The 22,398-nt window shown below is 34.4% G+C and overlaps 1 protein-coding gene and 1 long non-coding RNA gene across 3 annotated transcripts; both read left to right on the top strand.

Annotated features, from left to right (window-relative positions):
• Positions 1-6,046: 6,046 nt before the first annotated feature.
• LOC131170729 (uncharacterized) lies at positions 6,047-6,882 on the top strand. The gene is made up of 2 exons (XR_009141493.1): positions 6,047-6,105; positions 6,683-6,882. It is a non-coding gene; the product is annotated as an uncharacterized LOC131170729 (long non-coding RNA).
• Positions 6,883-14,960: 8,078 nt separating this feature from the next.
• Positions 14,961-22,222, top strand: LOC110669478 (DEAD-box ATP-dependent RNA helicase 8). Of its 2 annotated transcripts, XR_009146808.1 has the most exons (10): positions 14,961-15,803; positions 16,484-16,544; positions 17,444-17,678; positions 18,687-18,925; positions 19,305-19,556; positions 19,715-19,895; positions 20,609-20,697; positions 20,779-20,852; positions 20,958-21,097; positions 21,851-22,222. XR_009146808.1 is itself a non-coding variant. In XM_058142087.1 (9 exons), exons 1-9 carry the CDS (start codon positions 15,517-15,519, stop codon positions 21,034-21,036), a joined length of 1,497 nt encoding a protein of 498 aa, XP_057998070.1. In that variant the 5' UTR covers positions 14,961-15,516; the 3' UTR covers positions 21,037-21,503. The 2 variants fall into 2 exon arrangements, 1 of the variants encoding a protein (XP_057998070.1); XM_058142087.1 differs by lacking the exon at positions 21,851-22,222 and having other exon boundaries at positions 20,958-21,503.
• Positions 22,223-22,398: the final 176 nt, after the last annotated feature.

Raw genomic sequence — 22,398 nt, 5'->3', positions numbered from 1 at the left:
CCATTTGGTTGTGTTTGATGAGGAATTGAAGTGAATTATGGCTTTGGATTTGAGGTTAGGTATACTGCCTCATAGGACCTACAGGGCTGGATATGAGTCCAGCAAGTTTGGGCAGCTATAACTTGAGTGGTGTAGGTTCAATTAGTGCAAAGCCAATTGAACATGAAATTAGACACATAATGACACAACTTTGATGAGAAAACAAACTTAGAATACCCTGGAAATTGACCAAAGGTCCTGGAAATTGACTAAATGAACAATGTGTCATAACTCTATGTATAAATGTCCAAATGACCTAAATTTTATATCAATGGAAAGCTTAGACAATTTAGGACAACTTTCATGAGGATTATAACTCTAAATTATGACTAGAACTAAATGAAATTGCCCATCAAAGTCAGGACACCAAATTTGGCAGAACCAATTCTGTCCAGAATTCTGGGTACAGGTCAATCCAGCCAGTTATGGTAAAATTGTCATAACCTGGGCTACAAAACTCCAAATGGAGTGATTCAAAATGAGAATTAAAGAATACACATAAAGGAACAACTCTGATTGAGAACATTTGGCTAAATTCTCACTGTAGAATTGCCTAATAGAATAGTGAACTCTAGCACCAAAAACTGAAACTTTTGATTTATTTCCTATTGGTTTGAAGTATTGATTAATGATTGGCAACCAATGCCAACACTTTGGTGAACCAAAATATGATAATCTTATGTGGTTAGAACTCGTGTAACCATTATGTATGAAAAAATCAACAAATTGAGTGAATAATGTGTGAATAGTAACCACTAAATTATGTGAAGTGGAAAAACAAACTATAAGAACCGTTATAGTTGTTAATATAAGATGTGGTAGGTAAATTGTGAATGGTGAAGTTGAGTGACCCCAATGATATAGGAAATTGTATAATAAATTAGAAAGTTATTGTAATGGTTAATATGTAGATAATGTAAATAGTTTATTTAAATTTTTAAATTTGAATGACACTAGGATTTAAGGAAAATTTAGTTAAATTTGAAATCCATGAAATATTTATGGATTACTTAGAATATGAATAATAATTTATATAAATAGGGCAATGAATAAATGAATGTATAAATAAAACTTTAGTTTCCATTATTGGATAAATGATAAGAAAATGTATTTTGAATACAATGGTGTATGATAACCATTGTTTTGAATTGTGAACAATTATGGATGATCTAATGAATATATATATTTATTATGAATGCCTAAATTATGTAAATATTATACTTGGAGATTTATGTTTCTATTATGAAAAATATTAAAATACTAGAAATTATAATTGGAACATATAATGTAATTAGTAAATTTTAATTCTTAAACTTGAATGATTCTAGGACATAAGAGAATGACCTATGTGGAAGGCCTTAGGATAATATTTCGATGTACAAATGGTATATGAAAGTTGATTGATGTGAATTAAAATTATCATAAATGGCATAATGAATTGTATAAATTGTGTAGGAATAAAATTTGGGTATTTATGCTTTTGCTATGAATAAAAATTAAAATACTATAAATTAGAATCGGAGTATTTAATAAAATAATAGTATTATGTGCCCATGTATTGCCTAGACACGTGTGTCATATTGAATAGATTGGCATGCTAATAGGGTAGTATTTTAGCAATATAGCGTAAGATTTTGTGCCTGTATTCATGGCTTTATGCCCGCATTTATGGCTTTTATGCCCGATTACTTGTTATCATGGCTTTTACCCATACTGATATGTTATCATGGCTTTTTAGCCATACCGACTGCATACGTGGTTAACATACTGAGCTTACACATCTCATAATATGACGGCCCGAGACACTGCGGTGTCCAGTGCTAACGACCCATTATCCAGTTTAGTCAGCCTGTCATAGGTTACTTGGGCAGTGAAATTTATTGAAATAAGTTAAGAATATTAGCAATTAAAAATATTAGAAATTAAATAAAATAAATGAGTAAAATAATAGTATTATGTGCCCATGTATTGCCTAGACGCGTGTGTCAGATTAAATAGATTAGCATGCCAATAGGGTATTATTTTAGCAGTACAGCGTAAGGTTTTGTGCCTGTATTCATGGCTTTATGCCCGCACTTATGGCTTTTATGCCCGATTACTTGTTATCATGGCTTTTAACCATACTGATATGTTATCATGGCTTTTTAGCCATACCGACTGCATACGTGGTTGACATACTGAGCTTACACATCCCATGATATGACGGCCTGAAACACTGCGATGTCCAATGCCAACGACCCGTTATCCAGTTTAGTCAGCCTGTCATAGGTTACTTGGGTAGTGAAATTTATTGAAATAAGTTAAGAATATTAACAATTAAAAATATTAGAAATTAAATAAAATAAATGAGTAAGATGACCTAAAATAAATTAGAATAGTTATTTATTAGAAAGAATTAAAATGAACTGGACCGATATTAAAATTTACTTATTATGAAATAATCTGAGACAACCTAGAAAGTATTGAGAAAATGCTAAAAAATTAGCAAAGGAAATTATAACATAAATAAATATTACAAATGTGACTTACATAATAATATAAGTATAAATTTATTATTTTTATATTATTTTTCTATTATACATTATTATTGTACATTTGTGAAATAAACACTTTCAAATAAGAGTAAATTATGATAAGACTAAATTATGATAAAACAGATTAAATTTTAGAAACCGCATGTGAAGTATAAATAAATCTTAATTATCCGAATTATGTTTTGTTTCTATCTTTATTTGTATATTATTTTCTTATTATATTATTGCACCACTAAGCAGTAATGCTTAGCTCGATGGATTTGTTTCCTTCGCGTAGGTACTAAAGATAAAGCCCAGTGGATATTAGATTGAGATTTTGGAGTCCGGATTTGTAGAAGTGTTAGAAGTATATAAGGTTGTCACCTCCTCAGCAATGCATGTAGATAGGGCTCACATTAGTTTGGCTATTTCATATGTAATCAATTTATACATCATGTAAATTATGAGATTATATAATTATTTTGTAAATTATGTAAATTAATGGAAATATGAGAATTTTGATATGTGAATTGAGCACGAATGATAATGTATGGAAATGGATGTGAAATTGAATTATATAGAGAATATTTGAACTAATCAGATAATTATGATTAGTATGGATGAGATTTTTATTATAAAATGTTATTGAAAAATTTCAAGCAGGTAAATAGTAAAATACGCCAAAACGACAATAAAATAGGGGAAACTCCGCTAGTTTCTCCATAGAATAATAATTTATTTTAAGATAAAATGAGAACCAAAATCATTAAAAGAATAAAGTAAGATAAGATAGAGTGCTCCAGCACCGAGTGTGACATACCTTGCTCAGTTACATTGTAGTCGAGTGAGGGGTGTCACAATTATTATATTTTTAATATTTATTATGTTAATATATTTAATAAATAAAAAATAATATTAAAAATATAATTAATTCTATTTTATAATAATATGAAATATTATACTTGCAACTTATAAATAAAATTATTATTTCAATAATTATTAAGGTCATTTAGTCAATTCAATGAAAATAAAAGTTTAATATTTCACTACATTGAATAGTAGTTATGTATATGTAATTTTGTTTAAGACCAAATAAAATTAATAATATAATATTTATTATTTTCTTATGATAATAGTTGAATAAAATACAATTTAATAATAAAAATATTTAATTAGAAAGTCTAATTATAATAGAAGAAAATAATAATACTGTTAAAAAATTAAATTAATTTCCATTTAAAAAAATAACCTAACACTATTTTTATTTTAATAAATAATAATAATATAAAAGTAAAAAATTAAATTTTGAAATGTGAATTTATATATATATATATATATATATATATATATATATATATATATATATATATATATATAAGTAGTTAACAGTAGAATTAAAAAACCAAAGAGAGAGAGAGAGAGAGAGAAAGAGAGAGTCTATAAAATTTGGCTCTTCTTTACATGTGTTGCTACTTGCTGCTGTTTCAAGCTGTGTATGAAAACTTAAGGATGAGGCGAAGACAATTGGTTGAATCATAAATTAAAATGAAAATTGAAAAAAAAAGTTAGCAAGGGTAAAACAATAAAAGTAAAAAAACCATTTAACCAAGATTTAAGTAGAGATTTTTTTTATTATTATTGTTGCTTTAGCTATTATTATTATTATTATTATTATTATTATTATTATTATTATTATTGGTGGACTGGGGCTAATACATGTAAAAACAACACCTGGATGTGGAAATTTATGAAGTAGGGAATCCATTCTCTGAATGTTGTGGTCAGAAGCATTATAGATGGTGGTGTTTGTTGCTCTTGGAGGATCATTGACCAGCGTGGAAAGACCATCTCAGACGTTATACTGCGCTAGCAAGTTGTGTTGCCTCCATGACGAATGTTCAAGTTGTGTTGTCTTCATGAATTTCCATATCTAGGTGTTCATTGACCCATTTGTCTCTCTTCATGATAGCTTCCGAGTCCGTAAATGAAGAGGTATTCAGAAGAGTTGCCCACAACTCCTTTTACTCTCTGGGGCGTCAAAACCATCATCAGACTTCAAACTTTCAGTGTCTGGAGGAAAGTGTGTGGTAACCACAAAAAAAAAAAAAACCTTGGCGTGTGACAGTGGATTTCCACTGTCACACTGCCAACTTTAATAAAAAAAAAAATGGTTCAAAAACGGGAGGAGGAACTCCCCCCCCCTTTCTCTTCTCTCTCCTCTCCTTCCCTCTCTTCTTCTTCTTCCTTTCTCCGGCGACCGGCCGGCGACGTCCCAAGCAGTTCCCCACCCCGCCGGCGACCCTCGTGACGGCGGACGGCTAAGAGAGGGAGAAGAGAGAGAAAACGCGTGCGATGGGCGCGGCTTTCGTGCGATTAAACCGTCCGGCCAATCAATCGGCGATTCTGGTGGCGTTGAAAGCTTGTTCCAGAGCTTTCTTTTGATACCAATTTTGAAGCAAATGGAGGTTGGATGAGTGAGATATGGAGGAGAGAAGTTTCGGTTTTTCAAGCTTTTTCGTCGGATCTGACGATCCGCCCGTTGGATCGACGAACCGAAACCAACTATGGACTGAGGAACAGGAGAGTACCATGTTTGTATTATCAGATCCGGCAAATGTCACCGTGACCGTGGCGGCCGCCATCGTCTTGTGATGGTTCCGGCGGTGGCTCCGGTGGGCTATGGAGATGATTCAACTTCCAGAGGCTTCCTCGTAAATTTTTAGAATTTTTAAGACACAGATAAACTTCGAGTAAGACAGTTTCTATTATTTCTCTGTCTGTGGAGCATAAATACAGTTTTTCTTAAACAGGAAAAATTGGAGAAAAATTCTAAGAAAAATATATGATGAAAGTAAAATTATTTGGAGATATTCTATGGTGTTTGTTGAATTTTTGAGTGATTTTAGAAAATTTTTGAAAAATATAGATAGATTTTAGTTAGATTTTTAGCATATGGGCATATAAGATTATTTGAAATTAAGATAATTAAATTTTATATAATTGGTTGAAGCTTGAGGATGGAGGTTTAAATATGTAAATATTTAATTAGGTTGAATTAAGAATATATTAGATGTTGGAATCTTATGGAATCGAGTAAAATTCTTGAATAAAATATTCATGGGTGATTAAAAAAAATTACAATTCATTTTGCAATAGCCTTATAATATTATTAAGGACCGCGGGGCAAAATTTTAGAATTTTTTGAGCTTGTTTAAGTGGATTTTTGAAAAATATCAATTATAGGGACTAAAACGTAATTTTTTAGATTTTGAGTATTGTCTGATTTGGAGGGCCCAGAAAGGGGCCATGTGATATTGATGAGATGTGATTGTGGAAATTGAGAATTTAGAAGTGCTATTTGAGCCTTTTTGCAGGTTGGGTAAGTCCCAGGTATAGGGGAAACTCTACCGGATTTCCGGCATGAATTAGGCTGTCTATTGCCTCTTTAGAGTTTTATCTTAACTTAGTACTAATAAAGTTATAATTTAATTACTAGGTGATCGAAGGCAGCTATTTTTCTGCATCCAGCAGCCACAATAGTCATCGGTGTACTGTGAGTAAAATATTAATTTTAATTGTAATTTCGATATTATTATATGTTCAAGCATGCCCATGCATCACTTATATGCATATATTTATGTAGTTAAACTCTAAGCACGATTTATGTTGCATTCATAACTGTTAAAGTGCCATGGATGTTGTTGTGGTAATTTGGAGCAGTGTGCGTGTGTTGGCGTGCGTGTGATGTGGTGTGGACTATGGATAGGACGGGTAGTCACGGCTTGAGTTCTTCGCTGGGACCCGATCCTTCGGGGGGTAGTCACGGCTTGAGTTCTTCGCTGGGACCCCCGATTTGGTTTATTAAGCGAAAGTCCGGCTTGAATTCTTCGCTGGCACCGGGTTGGATTTAAGAGAGCTGTATAGGGGATCAGCTCCCATATATTATGATTGATATTACAGGGTGCGTGAGTGCTCCAAATTACCTTTTTGATGTTATGATGTGAAAATGTTGTTGATGTTGCATTTCACTCTACAGAGTGCATTAGTTTTAGATAGTTATAGAGATTATGGTTAAAATTGATATTTTACTCTTTGAGTCGAACGCTCACTCCTGTTCAATATTTTTCCAGGCCACAGGAGGAGTTATTTTATAGAGCAACATGTTTTCTTCCTCGCAGGTTTAACGTCGATTATTTAATTGTATTATTATTCTCTAAATTTATAATTTAGGACTCCGCATGTGCTAGTAGTAGCATTAAGCCTGTCAGGGACTGTATGAATTCAAGTTTTTGTATTAATAAATGAAAAGAAAAATTTTGTGAGTTTTAAATGGTTATAAATGAGGTAACAGGGTTGAGCTGGGCTCCCCTAATTTTTGTTTCTGATAATTTCTGGGCTAAGTTGGCACGAACTATAATTTTAACAGTGTAATTTAAATTATTTTATGTGCATATTGGGCTTAAATTGTGGGCCTGGTTATGGATTTGAGGAATAGTTAGGCTTACTACGGGTCTCGGGGGCTTTAAGCTGGCCCAGATCCTAGTGCCGGTCCGGCCCATAGGTTGGGTCGTGACAATTTCCTTTGTCGCCAGCCCTGCTATGAGCTACAATATTAAGCAGGATCTCTGGCCAGATGGAGAAGGGGAGGTCTTAATTACATTACAACTAACACCTGAACATACATCTTCCATCCATGACCTGACCTAGAAAAATATGATAGGAATACATTGCTTCAGAAAATGGTTTAAAATAAAATAAAATAGAAGAGGAAACCTTATAAACCATAACATTCTTTGAAAAAACCAAAACCGGTTTAATTCATCACACTAGTAACCACTGATGTAACTAGGAGATATTCAGCAGCTTTAGCACGAGCCACACACTCTTACCCTCCACAGGGTATTTATCCCCATCCTTTCCATCCACAATCCTGGAAACAAGGAAACTAAAAAATAGTCAAGATCGAAGGGATGCCATGCAATAACTTCTGACTAATAAATGGTCAAATGCAGTTAGGGTACATGCAGCAGGACCACTGTATAATTTGCCTAGTCAGTCATTGAATCGAGAGGAAAAAGGGTCAAAAACCATGACCCAAATCCACATTACTATATCACTGAGTTGGACAGCAGTCAGGGTAACTAGGAACAAATCAACATTACCATGGCCCAAATCACATTACTATATCACTGGTTAATTTTCTTTTAAGATTTTGCAAATCTACTTTTCTTGCTTTTTTTATTTTTTGATTTCCTAGTCATCTTCCACTTACAAAAGTGCTCTCATATGAATGTAGGAACTAGGAAATATAGACTAGGAAGAGTTGCTCTATCACCGGATGCTTAAGTTTAGATATATTAGAGGCTTCCAAGTAGAAATGTCAATGGAGCAAAGAGGAAACGCTACATATGAAACCATCTGAGGCCAACAAACCATAGACAGCCAATGTAGAGGAGGAGCTTGAAAATTTAAAGAAGAAAGATTCTAGAATCAATCAAGTTGGAGATATCTAAAGCTTGAATCAGTCAAGTTGGAGTTATCTAAAGCCCAAAATTGTCTACCTAATCAGCCCATCAACAGTAACTCAAAGAATAAGGCAGATAAATTAATGGAAGAATTTAAGGATAATTTGTGACGACCAGGAGCTTATCTTGGGCTGAAGCAGAAGCTTGAAAAGTTAAACATTGTTCATCGGCTCAATGAGCTCAAAGAAAGAAGTGAAACTAAAAGCAGAAATTAACTAGAAAGTTCCCCTGGAGGTAAAAGCAAAGATGGAACTTTTAAATGATGCTGAAGAAAAGTTGTCCAAAGGCGATCCACTAGGTAAGGTTTTGGTGGAGGAAGCAGGCAAAAGCTAAACAAATATTGAATGTGTGCATCAGTAGCTGTTGGGTTGCTGATATGGATGCTGACATGCTAGCAGAGGTGGCTGCATATGTGAAACTAAGGCTGCAGGCTCAGGTTTGAATGCCAATTGTCTTTAAGATCAGGTCGTAAGTGCTGCAACTTATATTCAGTGCAACATATGCTATTTGACCAAGTTTTTAGGAGATTTATTTTGATTTTCTGTTATTTACTAGCTATTAAAGTTAGTAGCTAAAGTTTAGGAAGTTTGTTGCTTTTATTTCTGGTTTTTAGTTGCAAACTCATGTATTTAAGCAGATTATTATTCAATAAAAAGAATAACCTTCTCCCATTTTCTTTTGTTCCTAATGTTCTTTCTTTCTTAGTTAAGTTTAGCTAAGCTAAAATTCCATCAAATTGGTATCAGAGCTGTCCTCTTAAAGGGACTTGTGAGTAAACCGAGTGACCTTCACCAAAAAGGCCTAAACATCTTGCTTCCATCCATTAAATAAATAGATTCTAAAATACTATTCACAGCACTAGCACCACCAGTGTTTAATGGTGACAATTATCATGTCTGGGTAGTCAGAATGGAGGCATACCTAGAGGCAAATGATCTTTGGGAAGCTGTTGAGGAAGACTACGAAGTTCTTCCATTACCAGACAATCCAACATTGGCACAGCTCAGAAATCATAAGGAAAGGAAAGCAAGAAAGTCAAAGGCAAGAGCTTCTTTGTTTGCTGCTGTCTCATCAACAATTTTCACCAGAATTATGACAATGAAATCAACATTTGAAATCTGGAATTTCCTCAAGAATGAATATGAAGGAGATGAGAGGATTAAGGGAATGCAAGTGCTGAACCTAGTCAGAGAATTTGAGATGTAGAAAATGAAAGAGTCAGAGACAATTAAAGAATATGCTGATAAGCTTCTTAGCATTGTCAAAAAGGTAAGATTACTTGGTTATGAATCTTCTAATTAAAGAATAGTTCATAAAATACTAGTAACTATCCCTAAAAGATTTGAAGCTACCATTTCTTCCTTGGAGAATGCTAAAGATCTGTCAAGAATCAGCTTGGTAGAACTACTAAATGCTTTGCAGGCCCAAGAACAAAGAAGAATAATGAGGGCTGAAGGTTCTTTGGAGGGTGCATTGCAAGCTAAATTGCAAATAAAAAAAAACAAAAATAAGAATTCTAGCACACCAGAAGCAGATGCTAACACCAGCAACAGTAGTGGAGGAAATAACAAAGAATTTCCTACTTGCAGACACTATGGCAAAAAGGGTCATCCACCTTTTAAGTATTGGAGAAGACCTGATGTTAAGTGTGATAAGTGCAACAAGTTGGGGCATCATGAGAGAATATGCAAAAGCAATTTTCAGCAGAGGAATGAGGCTCAAGTTGCAGACCAGCAGGAGGAGGAAGAGCAGTTGTTTATAGCAACCTGTTTTGCAAGCAGCAGTTCAAATGAATGTTGGCTAGTGGATAGTGGTTGTACCAATCACATGACCTATGATCAAGAGCTTTTCAAAGAGCTAGACAGATCAGAGGTATCAAAAGTCAGAATTGGCAATGGTGAGCACATTACTGTCAAAGGAAAGCGAACTGTAGCCATTAAAAGTTACACAGGTACAAAATTAATTACTGATGTTTTGTTTGTACCTGATATTGACCAAAACTTGCTAAGTGTAGGACAGTTACTTGAGAAGGGATTTAAAGTCGTCTTTGAAGATAAGCAATATCTAATCAAGGATGCCAATGATAAGAAAGTCTTCAGAATCAAAATGAGAGGCAAAAGCTTCTCACTAGATCCAATGAAGGAGGAGTAAGCAGCTTATCCTATTGCTATGAGCAACACAGAGACCTGGCATAAAAGACTAGGTCATTTTCATCATGCAGCAGTCTTGTCTATGCAAAGGAATCAGCTGGTTCAGGGATTGCCACACTTGGAAGCTAATGTGCCAAATTGCAAGGCTTGTCAATTTGGCAAGCAAGCAAGATTACCCTTCTCACAGTCAACTTGGAGAGCAACTGAGAAGCTGCAACTCATCCACACTGATCTGGCTGGACCTCAAAGAACTCCTTCACTTAAAGGGAGTAAATATTACATAGTTTTCATTGGTGACTTCACCAGAATGTGTTGGATTTATTTTCTCAGGTTTAAGTCAGAAGTTGTAGGAGTTTTTTTTGAAATTCAAGCAGTAGATTGAGAACCAAAGTTTCTGCAAGATTCAAGTTCTAAGGTCTGACAATGGCAAAGAATATACTTCAGAACAATTTAACTTGTTCTGTGATGAAGCAGGCATTGAGCATCAACTCATTGCTCCATTCACTCCACAACAAAATGAAGTGAGTGAAAGGGAGAACATAACAATTGTGGAAATAGTCCGATGCATGCTCTATGAAAAAGGATTGCCTAAGAAGTATTGGGCAAAGGCTGTAAACACTGCAGTATTTCTATTAAACAGACTTCCCACCAAAGCAGTGAATGGGAAGACTCCTTTTGAGGCCTGGTATGGTTACAAGCCCTCTTTGTAAAATTTTAAAGTGTTTGGATGCTTGTGTTTTACTCATGTGCCACAGATTAAAAGAGATAAGCTTGATAAGAAAGCTGAGCCTAACATCTTTGTGGGATATAGCTCAATATCTAAGGCTTGCAAAGTTTTTCAACCTCACACAAGGAAAATTCTCATAAGCAGGGATATGCACTTCATGGAGAATGAGCAATGGAACTGGAATACTACAGAAAAGAAACTGATTGCTGATCCTATAAAAAACCAGGATGAATTAGTTGATGACCCTCCTGTAAGAGGCACTAGATTGCTTTCTGATGTTTATTAAAGATGCAGTGTTACTATTCTTGAACCAAAAGTATATGAAGAGGTTGAAAATGATCCAAGATGGATGGTTGCAATGCAAGAGGAGTTGAGAATGATTGAGAAAAATCAGACATGGGAGCTGGTTGATAGACCTGAGTACAGAAAAGTCATTGGTGTCAAATGGGTGTTCAGAACCAAGCTGAATGCAGATGGCTCCATTAACAAGCACAAGGCAAGGCTAGTGGTGAAAGGCTATGCTCAAGTGTTCGGTATAGATAACTCATAAACTTTGGCTTCTGTAGCAAGATTGGACACTATCAGGTTGCTGCTAGCATTGGCTGCTCAAAATAGGTGGAAGGTATTTCAACTTGATGTTAAATCAGCTTTTCTCAATGGATATCTACAAGAGGAGATTTTGTTTGAACAATCGGAGGGATTTATTGTAAAGGGTCAAGAGAACAAAGTTTATCTCCTTAAGAAAGCTCTATATGGATTGAAACAAGCTCCAAGGGCTTGGTACAGCAAAATTGATCAACATTTGCTAGACCTAGGCTTTATGAAGAGTTTGAGTGAGTCCACTCTATATGTTAAGCATGCTGATAAAAATATTGTGATTGTCTCACTTTATGTAGATGATCTCTTAGTGACAGGAAGCAATGCAACACTTATTGAGCAATTCAAGAAAGAAATGACAAGGGTGTTTGAGATGACAAACTTGGGAGCTATGGCATTCTTTCTTGTCATGGAGATCAAACAAAATCAGCAAGGCATTTTCATATGCCAAAAGAAGTATGCTAAGGAGATCCTAAAGAAGATTCAGATGGAGGAGTGCAAGCCAATGAGCACTCCTATAAATCAAAAGGAGAAGTTTTGCAAGGAAGATGGAACTGAGAAAGTGGAGGAGACTAGCTACAGAAGTCTTATTGGTTGCTTGATGTATCCCACAGCAATAAGACCCGACATACTACATGCTGTGAGTATTCTGTCCATATTCTTACATTGTGCTAGTGAATTGCATCTTAAAGCTGCTAAACGCGTGCTTATATATGTCAAAGGAGCATTTGATCATGGAATTTTGTTTCAACAAAGCCAGGATTTTCAGTTTCTTGGTTTCTCGGATAGTGACTAGGCTGGTTCCTATAATGATATGAAAAGTACTTCAAGGTATTGCTTCACACTTGGCTCAGGAGTATTTTCATGGAGTTCAAAAAAGCAGGAGATAGTGCTCAATCAACTGCTGAAGTAGAGTTCATTGCTGCTACAGCAACAGTGAATCAAGCTTTGTGTCTTAGAAAATTATTGATTGATTTGCATATGGAACAGAAGGAAAGCACAAAAGTCTTTGTGGATAATCAGGCAGCTATAACCATTTCCAACAATCTAGTTTTTCATGGAAAAACAAAGCATTTCAGTATAAAGTTGTTCTTTCTCAGAGATGTTCAAAAGGATGGTGCAGTGTGCTTGAAGTATTGCAAGACTGAAAACCAGCTAGCAGATATCTTCACTAAAGCTCTTCCTAGAAGCAGGTTTGAGTTTCTAAGAGAGAAACTTGGAATCTCCACCCACTGATGCAAGGAGGAGTATTGAATGTGTGCATCAGTAGCTGCAGGGTTGCTGATATGGATGCTGACATGGCTAGCAGAGGTGGCTGCATATGTGAAACTAAGGCTGCAGGCTCAGGTTTGAATGCCAAGTGTCTTTAAGATTAGGTTGTAAGTGCTGCAACTGATATTCAATGCAACATATGCTATTTGACCAATTTTTTAGGAGATTTATTTTGATTTTCTATTATTTACTAGCTGTTAAAGTTAGTAGCTAAAGTTTATAAGGTTTGTTGCCTTTATTTCTGGTTTTTAGTTGCAAACTCATGTATTTAAGCAGATCATTATTCAATAAAAAGAATAACCTTCTCCCATTTTCTTTTGTTCCTAATATGCTCTCTTTCTTAGTTAAGGTTAGCTAAGCTAAAATTCCATCAACAAAAAAAGATAGGGTTGTTGCTGAAAACGGCAATTTGTGAAATTCATCTTTGTCTATAAAGTCATAAATTTTGAGTTCACCTTCTGAGACATTATGATTTGTATTTTCTATAACTAATTTGTGTATTATCTAGCTCCCTGGTTGTTTAAACATCACTCTCTTGATAGGATATCATGCACTGTTTTACTCTAGAGTTGATGTATTATCAGAAAACTTTTGGCTGATTTGGCTTCAATCCATTACAAAATCCTAAAATGTACTCTTTAAAATCCTGAAATAAATATTAGAATTATGACTCAAAATTTTAATGAGATTTGGAGAAGTATATTTTTTTAATTTGAGTTTGATAAATATAACTTAATAGGACGAATGTGTATTTCCTATATAGAGTAGGACTCCTATTTTAGCATTATTTCTCAGTTGAGTTTGACTTTTAATCAGATTAAAATTAAAAGAATTAACAATATAAATAGGAGAATAACAGAAAAAGTTATTTGGCTTCACCGATAGGAATTGGCTTTGCCCATTGGGAGTCGCTTTGTCCATAAAGAGGGGTTGTCGCATAATATAGAGAGGGGCTTTGCTGAGGTTTCGCTTTGCCCATTGTAGGAGAAAGACTTCGGCTTAAAGTAAGGAAATGACATAGAATTCATTAGACCTATATAATTGAAGATACTACAAAGATACCTTTTGTGGAGTAGCAGTCAAAGTAGTAAATATATTGGATTATGTCTAAAGGAGACTGAGAGAACTAACTAATATATTCACTATAAACAATTATGTGGTATGAATTATCTTGAATATAATTAGTTTAATGGGTAGTATAGTTTTGACTTATAATGATTGATTATTTATTAATAATAAAGAAAGATAATATATTCGTAAATGTAATCCTATGTAGAGAGGGTGAATCACATAAATATTATTATTTTTTATATTTAATTTATATTTTATAATTTATATGCTTCCATAATACATTACAGTAATTAATAGAGTTAAGCAAGCAGCTACTTGCTTCCCCAACACTTTCGTAGAGGTGGAGCACAGGAACTACTCATTTTATTTAAGAAAAAAATGCAAATTATTCCCTGTTAATAAAGTCCAATCCTCAAAATTTAAAAAAAGGCAAAAAAAAAAAAAAAGACAAAAAGAGAGGGAAAGAAAATGGATAATGATGAGTGAAGCATACCCTAACCCATCATTTATGTGCAAAACCACAGCAACTTAGACATTTTCTAGAGGATCGAGGGTTTACACAATAATTTAGACATTTTCTTAAAAGTTAGAATACAGACTGTACTTCACATCGGCTAAATAAGTAATAACATAAATTATATTTATTTATGTGATTTTTTGTATAAAAAAGTATGCGAATCTAGTAAGAAGAACGAGTTTTTACTTAAATATAAGAGAAACTGAAGAAATTTTAGGTTATAAAACTGAAGAAATTTTATGTTATAAAAAATAATTTTTAATTATATATTTCTAATGAAAAGGACAATATTAAGACGTCAATTCTTATTACAATGTATTCAATTTATTTATTATTTTTTATACTTTTATTTTTTTAAATAATAATGAATTGTAATGATTTGAAAATAATGGATTTAATGATTTAAATAATCCCCCACTAAAACTGATGATTAAGAGATGGATTGTTTAATTAGCCTCGAGGAAGCAGATTGATTAAATAAAGTAGGCAATTTACGCAATATAAAAAAAGAAAGGGGGTACAAATGCAAATATTAAAAATCATTTGATGCCCTAGGAGACGGTTTCTTCGTCACTCTTCGCGTTTCCGCTAACCCAAACCCATTCACTCGCACGTCCAACCCAAATGCCATGAATCAGCGCATGACCTTTCTCTCGTCTTCCTGTAGCTTCGTAATACTACCAAAAATCTTCCATTTACCTCTCCGGACCACCCAAAATTGATCCATTTCTCTTTTCATTTAAGATCCGCTGAATTTTACACCCTGATTTTGCTCCTAGTTTACGATCTCCATCCTCTCTTTCCTCCCAAAACAACTAAACCCTATATTTGTATTCACCATCTTCCTCCGGTGCTCCTGCCTTCTTTGTATTCACGAGTTGTCGAGAAACCCTAGATTTCATTCTTCTCTTTTTTGTATAAAATTTCCTTTGCTAGACTTTAATTTTGGCAACTTGCGATTTCATTCTTCACCAAACGCTATAGCTTTTAGTCCCATTGGTTTGGTAACTATTGACGGTTATAGTTCTTTTGTTGGTTTTCTTTTGGTAGTTTTTGCACAAATTTTGGGTTTGAATCGGCTAGTTAGTTAGATTTACGGTTGTTGATGATGAATAATAATAATAGAGGGCGGTATCCGCCGGGGATAGGCGCCGGTAGAGGCGGAGTTATGAACGCGAATCCTAGTTTTCAGTCGAGGGTTCCGCAGCAGCAGTATGTGCAGAGGAATTTTATGCAGAATCACCAACAGTTTCAACACCAGCAACATCAACAGCAGCAACAACAACAACATCAGCAACAGCAGCAGTGGTTGAGGAGGAGCCAGTTGCCTCCTGCAGATTCCAGTGTTGACGAGGTTGAGAAGACCGTTCAGTCTGAGGCCATTGACTCAAGGTCCCGCTTTAGCGTTAGACTCACAGTACATATTATGTATTTCAAATACGTCTTTTATTTCGTAAATTCGTTCTATGTGTTGCGTGCTGCTGGTAGTCTATGTATTCTTAGTTCTTACTTTTTGAGTATCCTTTATTGTGTTGCGGATTGCTGCAAAGATTTTGCCCAGCGGTTTGGCATGGACCTAAATGTATTCCCATCTCTTTGTGTATCCCTTTGAGTTGGGTGAATTTGGGTATTATGGTATTTGCTTGATTGTTGTCATTTGTCGCGAAATGAGAAGAGTTATTGGAGTAGGTGACTTTTATCGGAGTATTCCACATTTGGGAAATGTAAGTATAAAAAAAAATTTTGGGTGAATGAAAATTGGGGTGAATGCATACTTCAACATGGCAGAAAATAATATGGTGCCAGAAGTCTCTGATTCGAGATGAGTCTGGCTTGGTTTGCTTTTGAGCTGGCCGAGTAGCTTTTGAATATTTGATGTGGGTTTGTGGTTGTGGATAGGGATCTTAGATTTTTGTTTTGCTTTAGAAGTTCTCCAAGGTGCTTTAATTTTGTATACGTCAGACAATCTTCCATGCATAGCTTTTTTGACATGATATCAGTATTTCAGCATGCAAGACATTCTTATTCCATTACTGGTGGCTGAGTCATTATTTATTTATTTGTTTATTTAGTTCGCAAGATTGGAAGGCGAGGCTAAATATACCACCACCTGATACACGCTACAAAACAGAGGTATGGGTCTTAACTACTTGTTTACATGCTTGCAAAGTCATGGTTGTGATTATGTGACTTACCTTGTTAGGAGTTTTAGAAGATTTTGGTCTTTTTTATGTATTTGGAATCCGGAGAAATCTTTCCCCTTATGTTTCTCTTTGTGATAGAGTTTGGCCTGTGATTAATATACGGCTGCTGGGAATTCTTAGTTATTTGTGATAAAGAGATGGACTGGCTTTTTGACTTAACAAGGAAATTGTAAGTTATGGAAGATTTTTTAGATATCTTAGAAAATTGCTCTATGAAATTGGAAGATTGCAAATTACAATAAAATGATAGGTGAAACTCGTATGAGATTAAATGGCTTCCTATACCCTCTGCGAGCTACAACTGTTATCTTTCAGTTCCCTTTGGCTCTGGATGCAGGGAACTGCATTATGCATTTACCTGATAACATCTTCTCAACTGTAGGATATCTTGGATCTTTAGAGAAGTATTCTGAAAAAAGGCAAGTATTTCAGGTGTTAGCATGTGCATATTTCTAGTGTTACTGGTAATGGTAGGCTGTACTTTGCTACTATGATCTTCTAGAACTTTCTTTGGCACTTCATTTCTGCTTTGCTTTTCCTTGAATATGAATAATATATTGAATGTATCATTTGAGAATGTTTAGTTGCTTGCATTATCAGTTCTTAGGTTTAGGGTTAACGGGGCTCTTCTATCTGAACACGAGTTCTCATGTGAGAGCAGTTGTGCCTTATGAAGATTGCCTGGGTTTGTTTTCCTGGAAATAGTTTAAAGCCTGTAGTCAGATGAAAACTAATATTGTACCATTTTTTTAAATGGATTAATGAACTAGAATGGTGCATGCAGACATTTTTTTTATGTGCCTATGAGTTGTGATATACCTTGTTCAGGATGTGACAGCCACAAAAGGAAATGAATTTGAGGACTATTTTCTGAAACGTGAATTGCTTATGGGAATCTATGAGAAGGGGTTTGAAAGACCATCCCCTATTCAGGAAGAAAGCATACCAATTGCTCTTACTGGTAGTGATATTCTGGCTAGAGCTAAAAATGGCACTGGTAAAACAGCAGCCTTTTGCATTCCTGCCTTGGAAAAAATTGACCAAGATAACAATGTTATTCAAGGTTTGATCATTCAGCTTCTGTATACTTATACATATTTTATATCTTTGAACATATTTCTAAGTTCATGGCTATTGTGTGCTTAGTTGTACAATCAGACGGATAGAATTTTTGTCACCAAGTAAACTACAACAATTCCTATTTTGATTGGTATATTTGGCGATTTCTGGCTTTAGTAGTAGTCAAGGTTCTTAAACTCACTTTTTTAACCAAGAATTGTTGAGGTGTGTCTAAACTCAAAAATTGAGTTGTAAAATCGTAAGATTTTAAGAACCATATAAAATAATCTTAAAATGTATTTAGATCATTATAAAAGTTGTAAGTTTTCTAATATATTGTTAAGTCTAATAATCAAATTAATTTAATTTTAAATGTAATATTTTCTTCAACAAGGTATCAATATGAGAATGACTAAAGTTATTTAGTATTCTGATATGTATATATGTGTGTGTGTGTGTGTGTGTGTGTAATAGCATAATGCAAATTTTGAGAAGTTGTAAATACAAATAATAGAAATTTATTAGCTATGAAAAACATTTTATTGTTTTGATGAATGATATAAAGAAATTAACTCATATTTATGATAATGGCAATATAATAAATTTTGTTCAAAAAAGAATATAAAATTGTAATGTTTTGACTCATTTAGGTTGTTATAACTCGTAAAATCACAAGTTAACTTGTGATTTGTGCAACTATAGTTTTAGTAGGTGAATGCTGCTTGAGAATGGGATAATTACTGTAGAATTCTGTCAGGGATGAAATAAGACTATGCATACTGCTAGTAATTTGGTGAGTGGGTTTGGCTGCTAATTTTATGCAGGCCTAACCAACTGTACCCTCTTTATGCACAGAGTGCACGAACTACAAATATTTTTTTATGCTTCATTTGAGATGATGGTATTTATGTATAATTTTATATGTTATCAGGATCTAAACATCGAATCTTCTTTTTGGGTGTGTGTATGTGCATTTATGTTTACTAACTTTGATTTATGCACTTCTGAACAGTTATTATACTTGTTCCAACAAGGGAGTTGGCTCTTCAGACATCACAAGTTTGTAAGGAGCTTGGGAAGCATTTGAAAATTCAAGTAATGGTCACCACTGGTGGTACAAGTCTAAAAGATGATATCATGCGTTTATACCAACCAGTACATTTACTTGTGGGTACTCCTGGAAGAATACTAGATCTTGCAAAGAAGGGTGTTTGCATTTTGAAAGATTGTTCGATGCTTGTTATGGATGAGGTAGGTACCAAGCCAGCTATGGTTTTCTGTTTTTATAATTTCTTAGAGAGCAATGTGTAGGATGGTTAATTAGGTAATTTTCTGCTTCTATCCTATTTTTCACTTTTTCCTTTTTCACATAATTTCTTGGTCTAGCTGTTCCTTCTGAAGGTTGTAACATTTTTATCCTTCCACATGAAGGAGCTTTGCAACCTTTTAAAAGAATAATTTCAATATGGTTGTTTTTTATATTCTTTGTATCTATATTTTCCTTGATTGTTTGTTCTTGTAGATTTTTAGCTTATCTGTAGTGATTAATTTTCGTATTATTGTAAGTTATCTCTTTAAATTTAATTTCCGAAGGCGCAACAGGCTGATCTTGCTTGCATTTGTTTTCCAGGCTGATAAACTTTTGTCTCCAGAATTTCAACCCTCTATAGAGCAGCTGATTCGCTTTCTTCCTCCAGCTCGTCAGATTTTGATGTTCTCAGCTACATTTCCTGTTACTGTTAAGGATTTCAAGGATAGATATTTAAAAAAGCCTTATATTATCAATCTTATGGATGAGCTTACTCTCAAGGGTATTACACAGTATTATGCTTTTGTTGAAGAACGGCAGAAAGTACACTGTCTAAACACTCTTTTCTCTAAGGTTTGATTTCAACTATAATACTTTCTTCCTATCATACTATCGACGCAAAATAGGAATCCTTTTCATTTTTTTTCTTCAATCATTGATATTGATAAGAACTAAGAAGTGTGCTTTCTTTTCTCCTTTTATGAATATGATACAATTTGGGATTTGTGTAGCTTCAAATAAACCAATCAATCATATTCTGCAACTCTGTGAATCGAGTAGAACTTTTGGCCAAGAAGATCACAGAGCTCGGATATTCTTGTTTTTATATCCACGCAAAGATGTTGCAAGACCATCGTAACAGAGTGTTTCATGACTTCCGCAATGGTGCATGCAGGAATCTTGTTTGTACGGGTATGTTATGTTACTGATGTTATTTTTGCCTGTTGCACAAGTCTATATCAGCTGCTATAGTTTCCATTACAACTTATTTCTAGGTGGTAATCATAATTCTCTCTAATATTGTTTAACCTATTTTATGAAACCCAACCTTGAGTTTTTTTTTTTTCTTTCCAGTTGGGTTAAGACTTCAGTGACAAAATTAATTAGAACTATAGAAGGTTTCCTTTTAATGATTTAAGCATTTGCAAATCAGGAAATTAAAAAAATGGGGCCAAATTACCTTATTAATTTAGTTCAGAAAATTTAGGCTCAACTATCTGACCTTATAAAAATCAGGTTTAGTAAGAGAGATATTGCTAAAAAGAGGCATAGAAATAATAGGCAAATTGAGGTGCTGTGAGTTGTTGTAGTCATGTTGCAAGGTGAGGAGGAAAATAAGTGAGCGAGGGGGTGAAGAACAAAATTACATGAAGGTGCAAAATAGTAAAATCAATTGATCTTTTTCTTGTTTAATGAGAATTTTTGCTTCCTCAAAATTACATAGAAATAATTTTTGCTTGATTTTGTGCTGTTTGATTTTTCTACTATGTGGTTGGGTGGTATTTATTTTGTGCAACAGTTATTCCAGCGTGTAAGCTAGGCAAAGTGTAATAATTGGCAAATGGTAGTTAAAGATTTTGGCATATGATATTCTAATAGTTACGTCAACATGCCACTTGTTGCAGATTTGTTTACCAGGGGTATAGACATCCAAGCAGTGAACGTAGTTATTAATTTTGATTTCCCCAAGAATTCTGAAACATATCTTCACAGGGTATGTTGGATACAGCAACTTCTGATATTTGGTTGATGAAAATATATTTTGTATCCTTATAGATGTTTGTTTCACTTGCAGGTTGGTAGATCAGGCAGGTTTGGACACCTTGGTTTGGCTGTGAATTTGATCACCTATGAGGACCGCTTTAACTTGTATGCTTTTTTACCTGTCCTTTCTCTCTTCCGTTTATGTAATTTTGCTGCTAGTAATATGGGTTTCTAATTTGCCTTCTGTAATGCCAAATTATTTTCCAACAGGTATAGGATTGAGCAAGAGCTTGGGACTGAAATTAAGCAAATTCCTCCCCATATTGATCAGGCAATATATTGCCGGTGACCTGTGGTAGATATCTTGCCCTTTATTCAACAATGATGAGTGGCAACAATGGCTAGCAATGGTGAGTAATTGCAGTGGAGTGCATACATGGCAGATTGTCATTTCAGTGCTTTGATGTTGGATGTTCTAATATTTCATTACTGTTGTCATTTCATGTCTTCTGGTTGTTCATTTGCTAACTAGAGAGGTTCTGACACCATCGTTTAAGTCCCATTGCATGTAATCATTTGGTGGTTTAGTACCTGTTTTGCATCAAGTTTCAGGAGCCAAAAAGCACTTTTCAGAAAAAGTACCTATTTTTTTGGTATAAAGAAGTTTACGTCAGGGGAGGCTCCCTCAGTCGAGGGCATACCACCAACCTCATTGAGGAATTGTAATGGAGTTTACAAATTGCCTCTTAAGAGGGACAGTTTATAAGACTCTTAACTCTCAACTTAGTGGGAGCTTATTGAATTTTACTATTTGAACCAATCCTCTTTGTCTAAGCACCATTTTAAATGCCATTAAAAAAAACAGTTTAAAATAAGCTATTTTGTTATTTTTATGTTTTTATGATTAAAACATAACCTAGTTATGATCAAAGGGGGGAAGATCAATCAATATAAAATTAAATTTTGAAATTGAAACTCAAATTGATCAATGTAACTAGTGAATTGTATTGCTTCAGTTTTGGGTTATCTCAAACTAAGATCAATAAACAAATGTATCATCCTTAACTGCAAGATGGATTTATTATTGGTGTTTTTTATAATAGATATTAGCTTAATGTGTACGAGCTTGGCTTTTGATGGCTTTTTCGTTACTTGTCTTGTAGGGCCCAGGCTGTCAACTAAAGATGGTGTCTAGCTTTGTAACTGAGGGCGACTTCTAAGAATTAAGTATCGTTGGTGAAGACTTGATTGCTATATGCATTTAACCCTGGAATGCTTTTCTTGGTTTCTGGATTTTCATAGCCTGAAACGTTAATAGGTTAGAGTTTTAATGGTTTTATAAACTCCAGATAGATGCTGGGTCCAGTTCTGTGTTGTGTTTGATTTCCATGACAAGACTGGTTTGGTACTATGAGCTTAGTATTATCACTGTCGAATCTAAGGCTGTACTTCGTGCAAAAAGTGGTGTTCTTTTCCGCTTGCTTCCCATCTAAGGATGTACTTTGTGGAATAAAGGCATTAATATCTTTCGATTATTTTCTAATGTCCTATTGATGCTTTTCTGCTGTCAATCTCCATGTCTGTTTCTTGTATACAAGTTCCTGTCTCGCGTGGGTTTGTGAATTTGAAGACTAAATCTTAGTAAATATCAATGTGTTGCAGCTGCTCTGGTACCATTCGCTATGGTGATGCAAAATAATGCGTACGAGAA

This window comes from Hevea brasiliensis, chromosome 2 (genome assembly GCF_030052815.1).
Source record: "Hevea brasiliensis isolate MT/VB/25A 57/8 chromosome 2, ASM3005281v1, whole genome shotgun sequence".
NCBI classification, from domain to species: domain Eukaryota; kingdom Viridiplantae; phylum Streptophyta; class Magnoliopsida; order Malpighiales; family Euphorbiaceae; genus Hevea; species Hevea brasiliensis.
This window is presented reverse-complemented; position numbering and strand designations above follow the sequence as displayed.

Excerpts from the sequence above, each read along its gene's own strand:
- LOC110669478 (XM_058142087.1), top strand. The coding sequence starts at position 15,517 with ATGATGAATAATAATAATAGAGGGCGGTATCCGCCGGGGATAGGCGCC. Across the intron at positions 16,545-17,443 it reads ATACACGCTACAAAACAGAG|GATGTGACAGCCACAAAAGG; the intron begins GTATGGGTCTTA and ends TACCTTGTTCAG. Across the intron at positions 20,853-20,957 it reads TATGAGGACCGCTTTAACTT|GTATAGGATTGAGCAAGAGC; the intron begins GTATGCTTTTTT and ends ATTTTCCAACAG.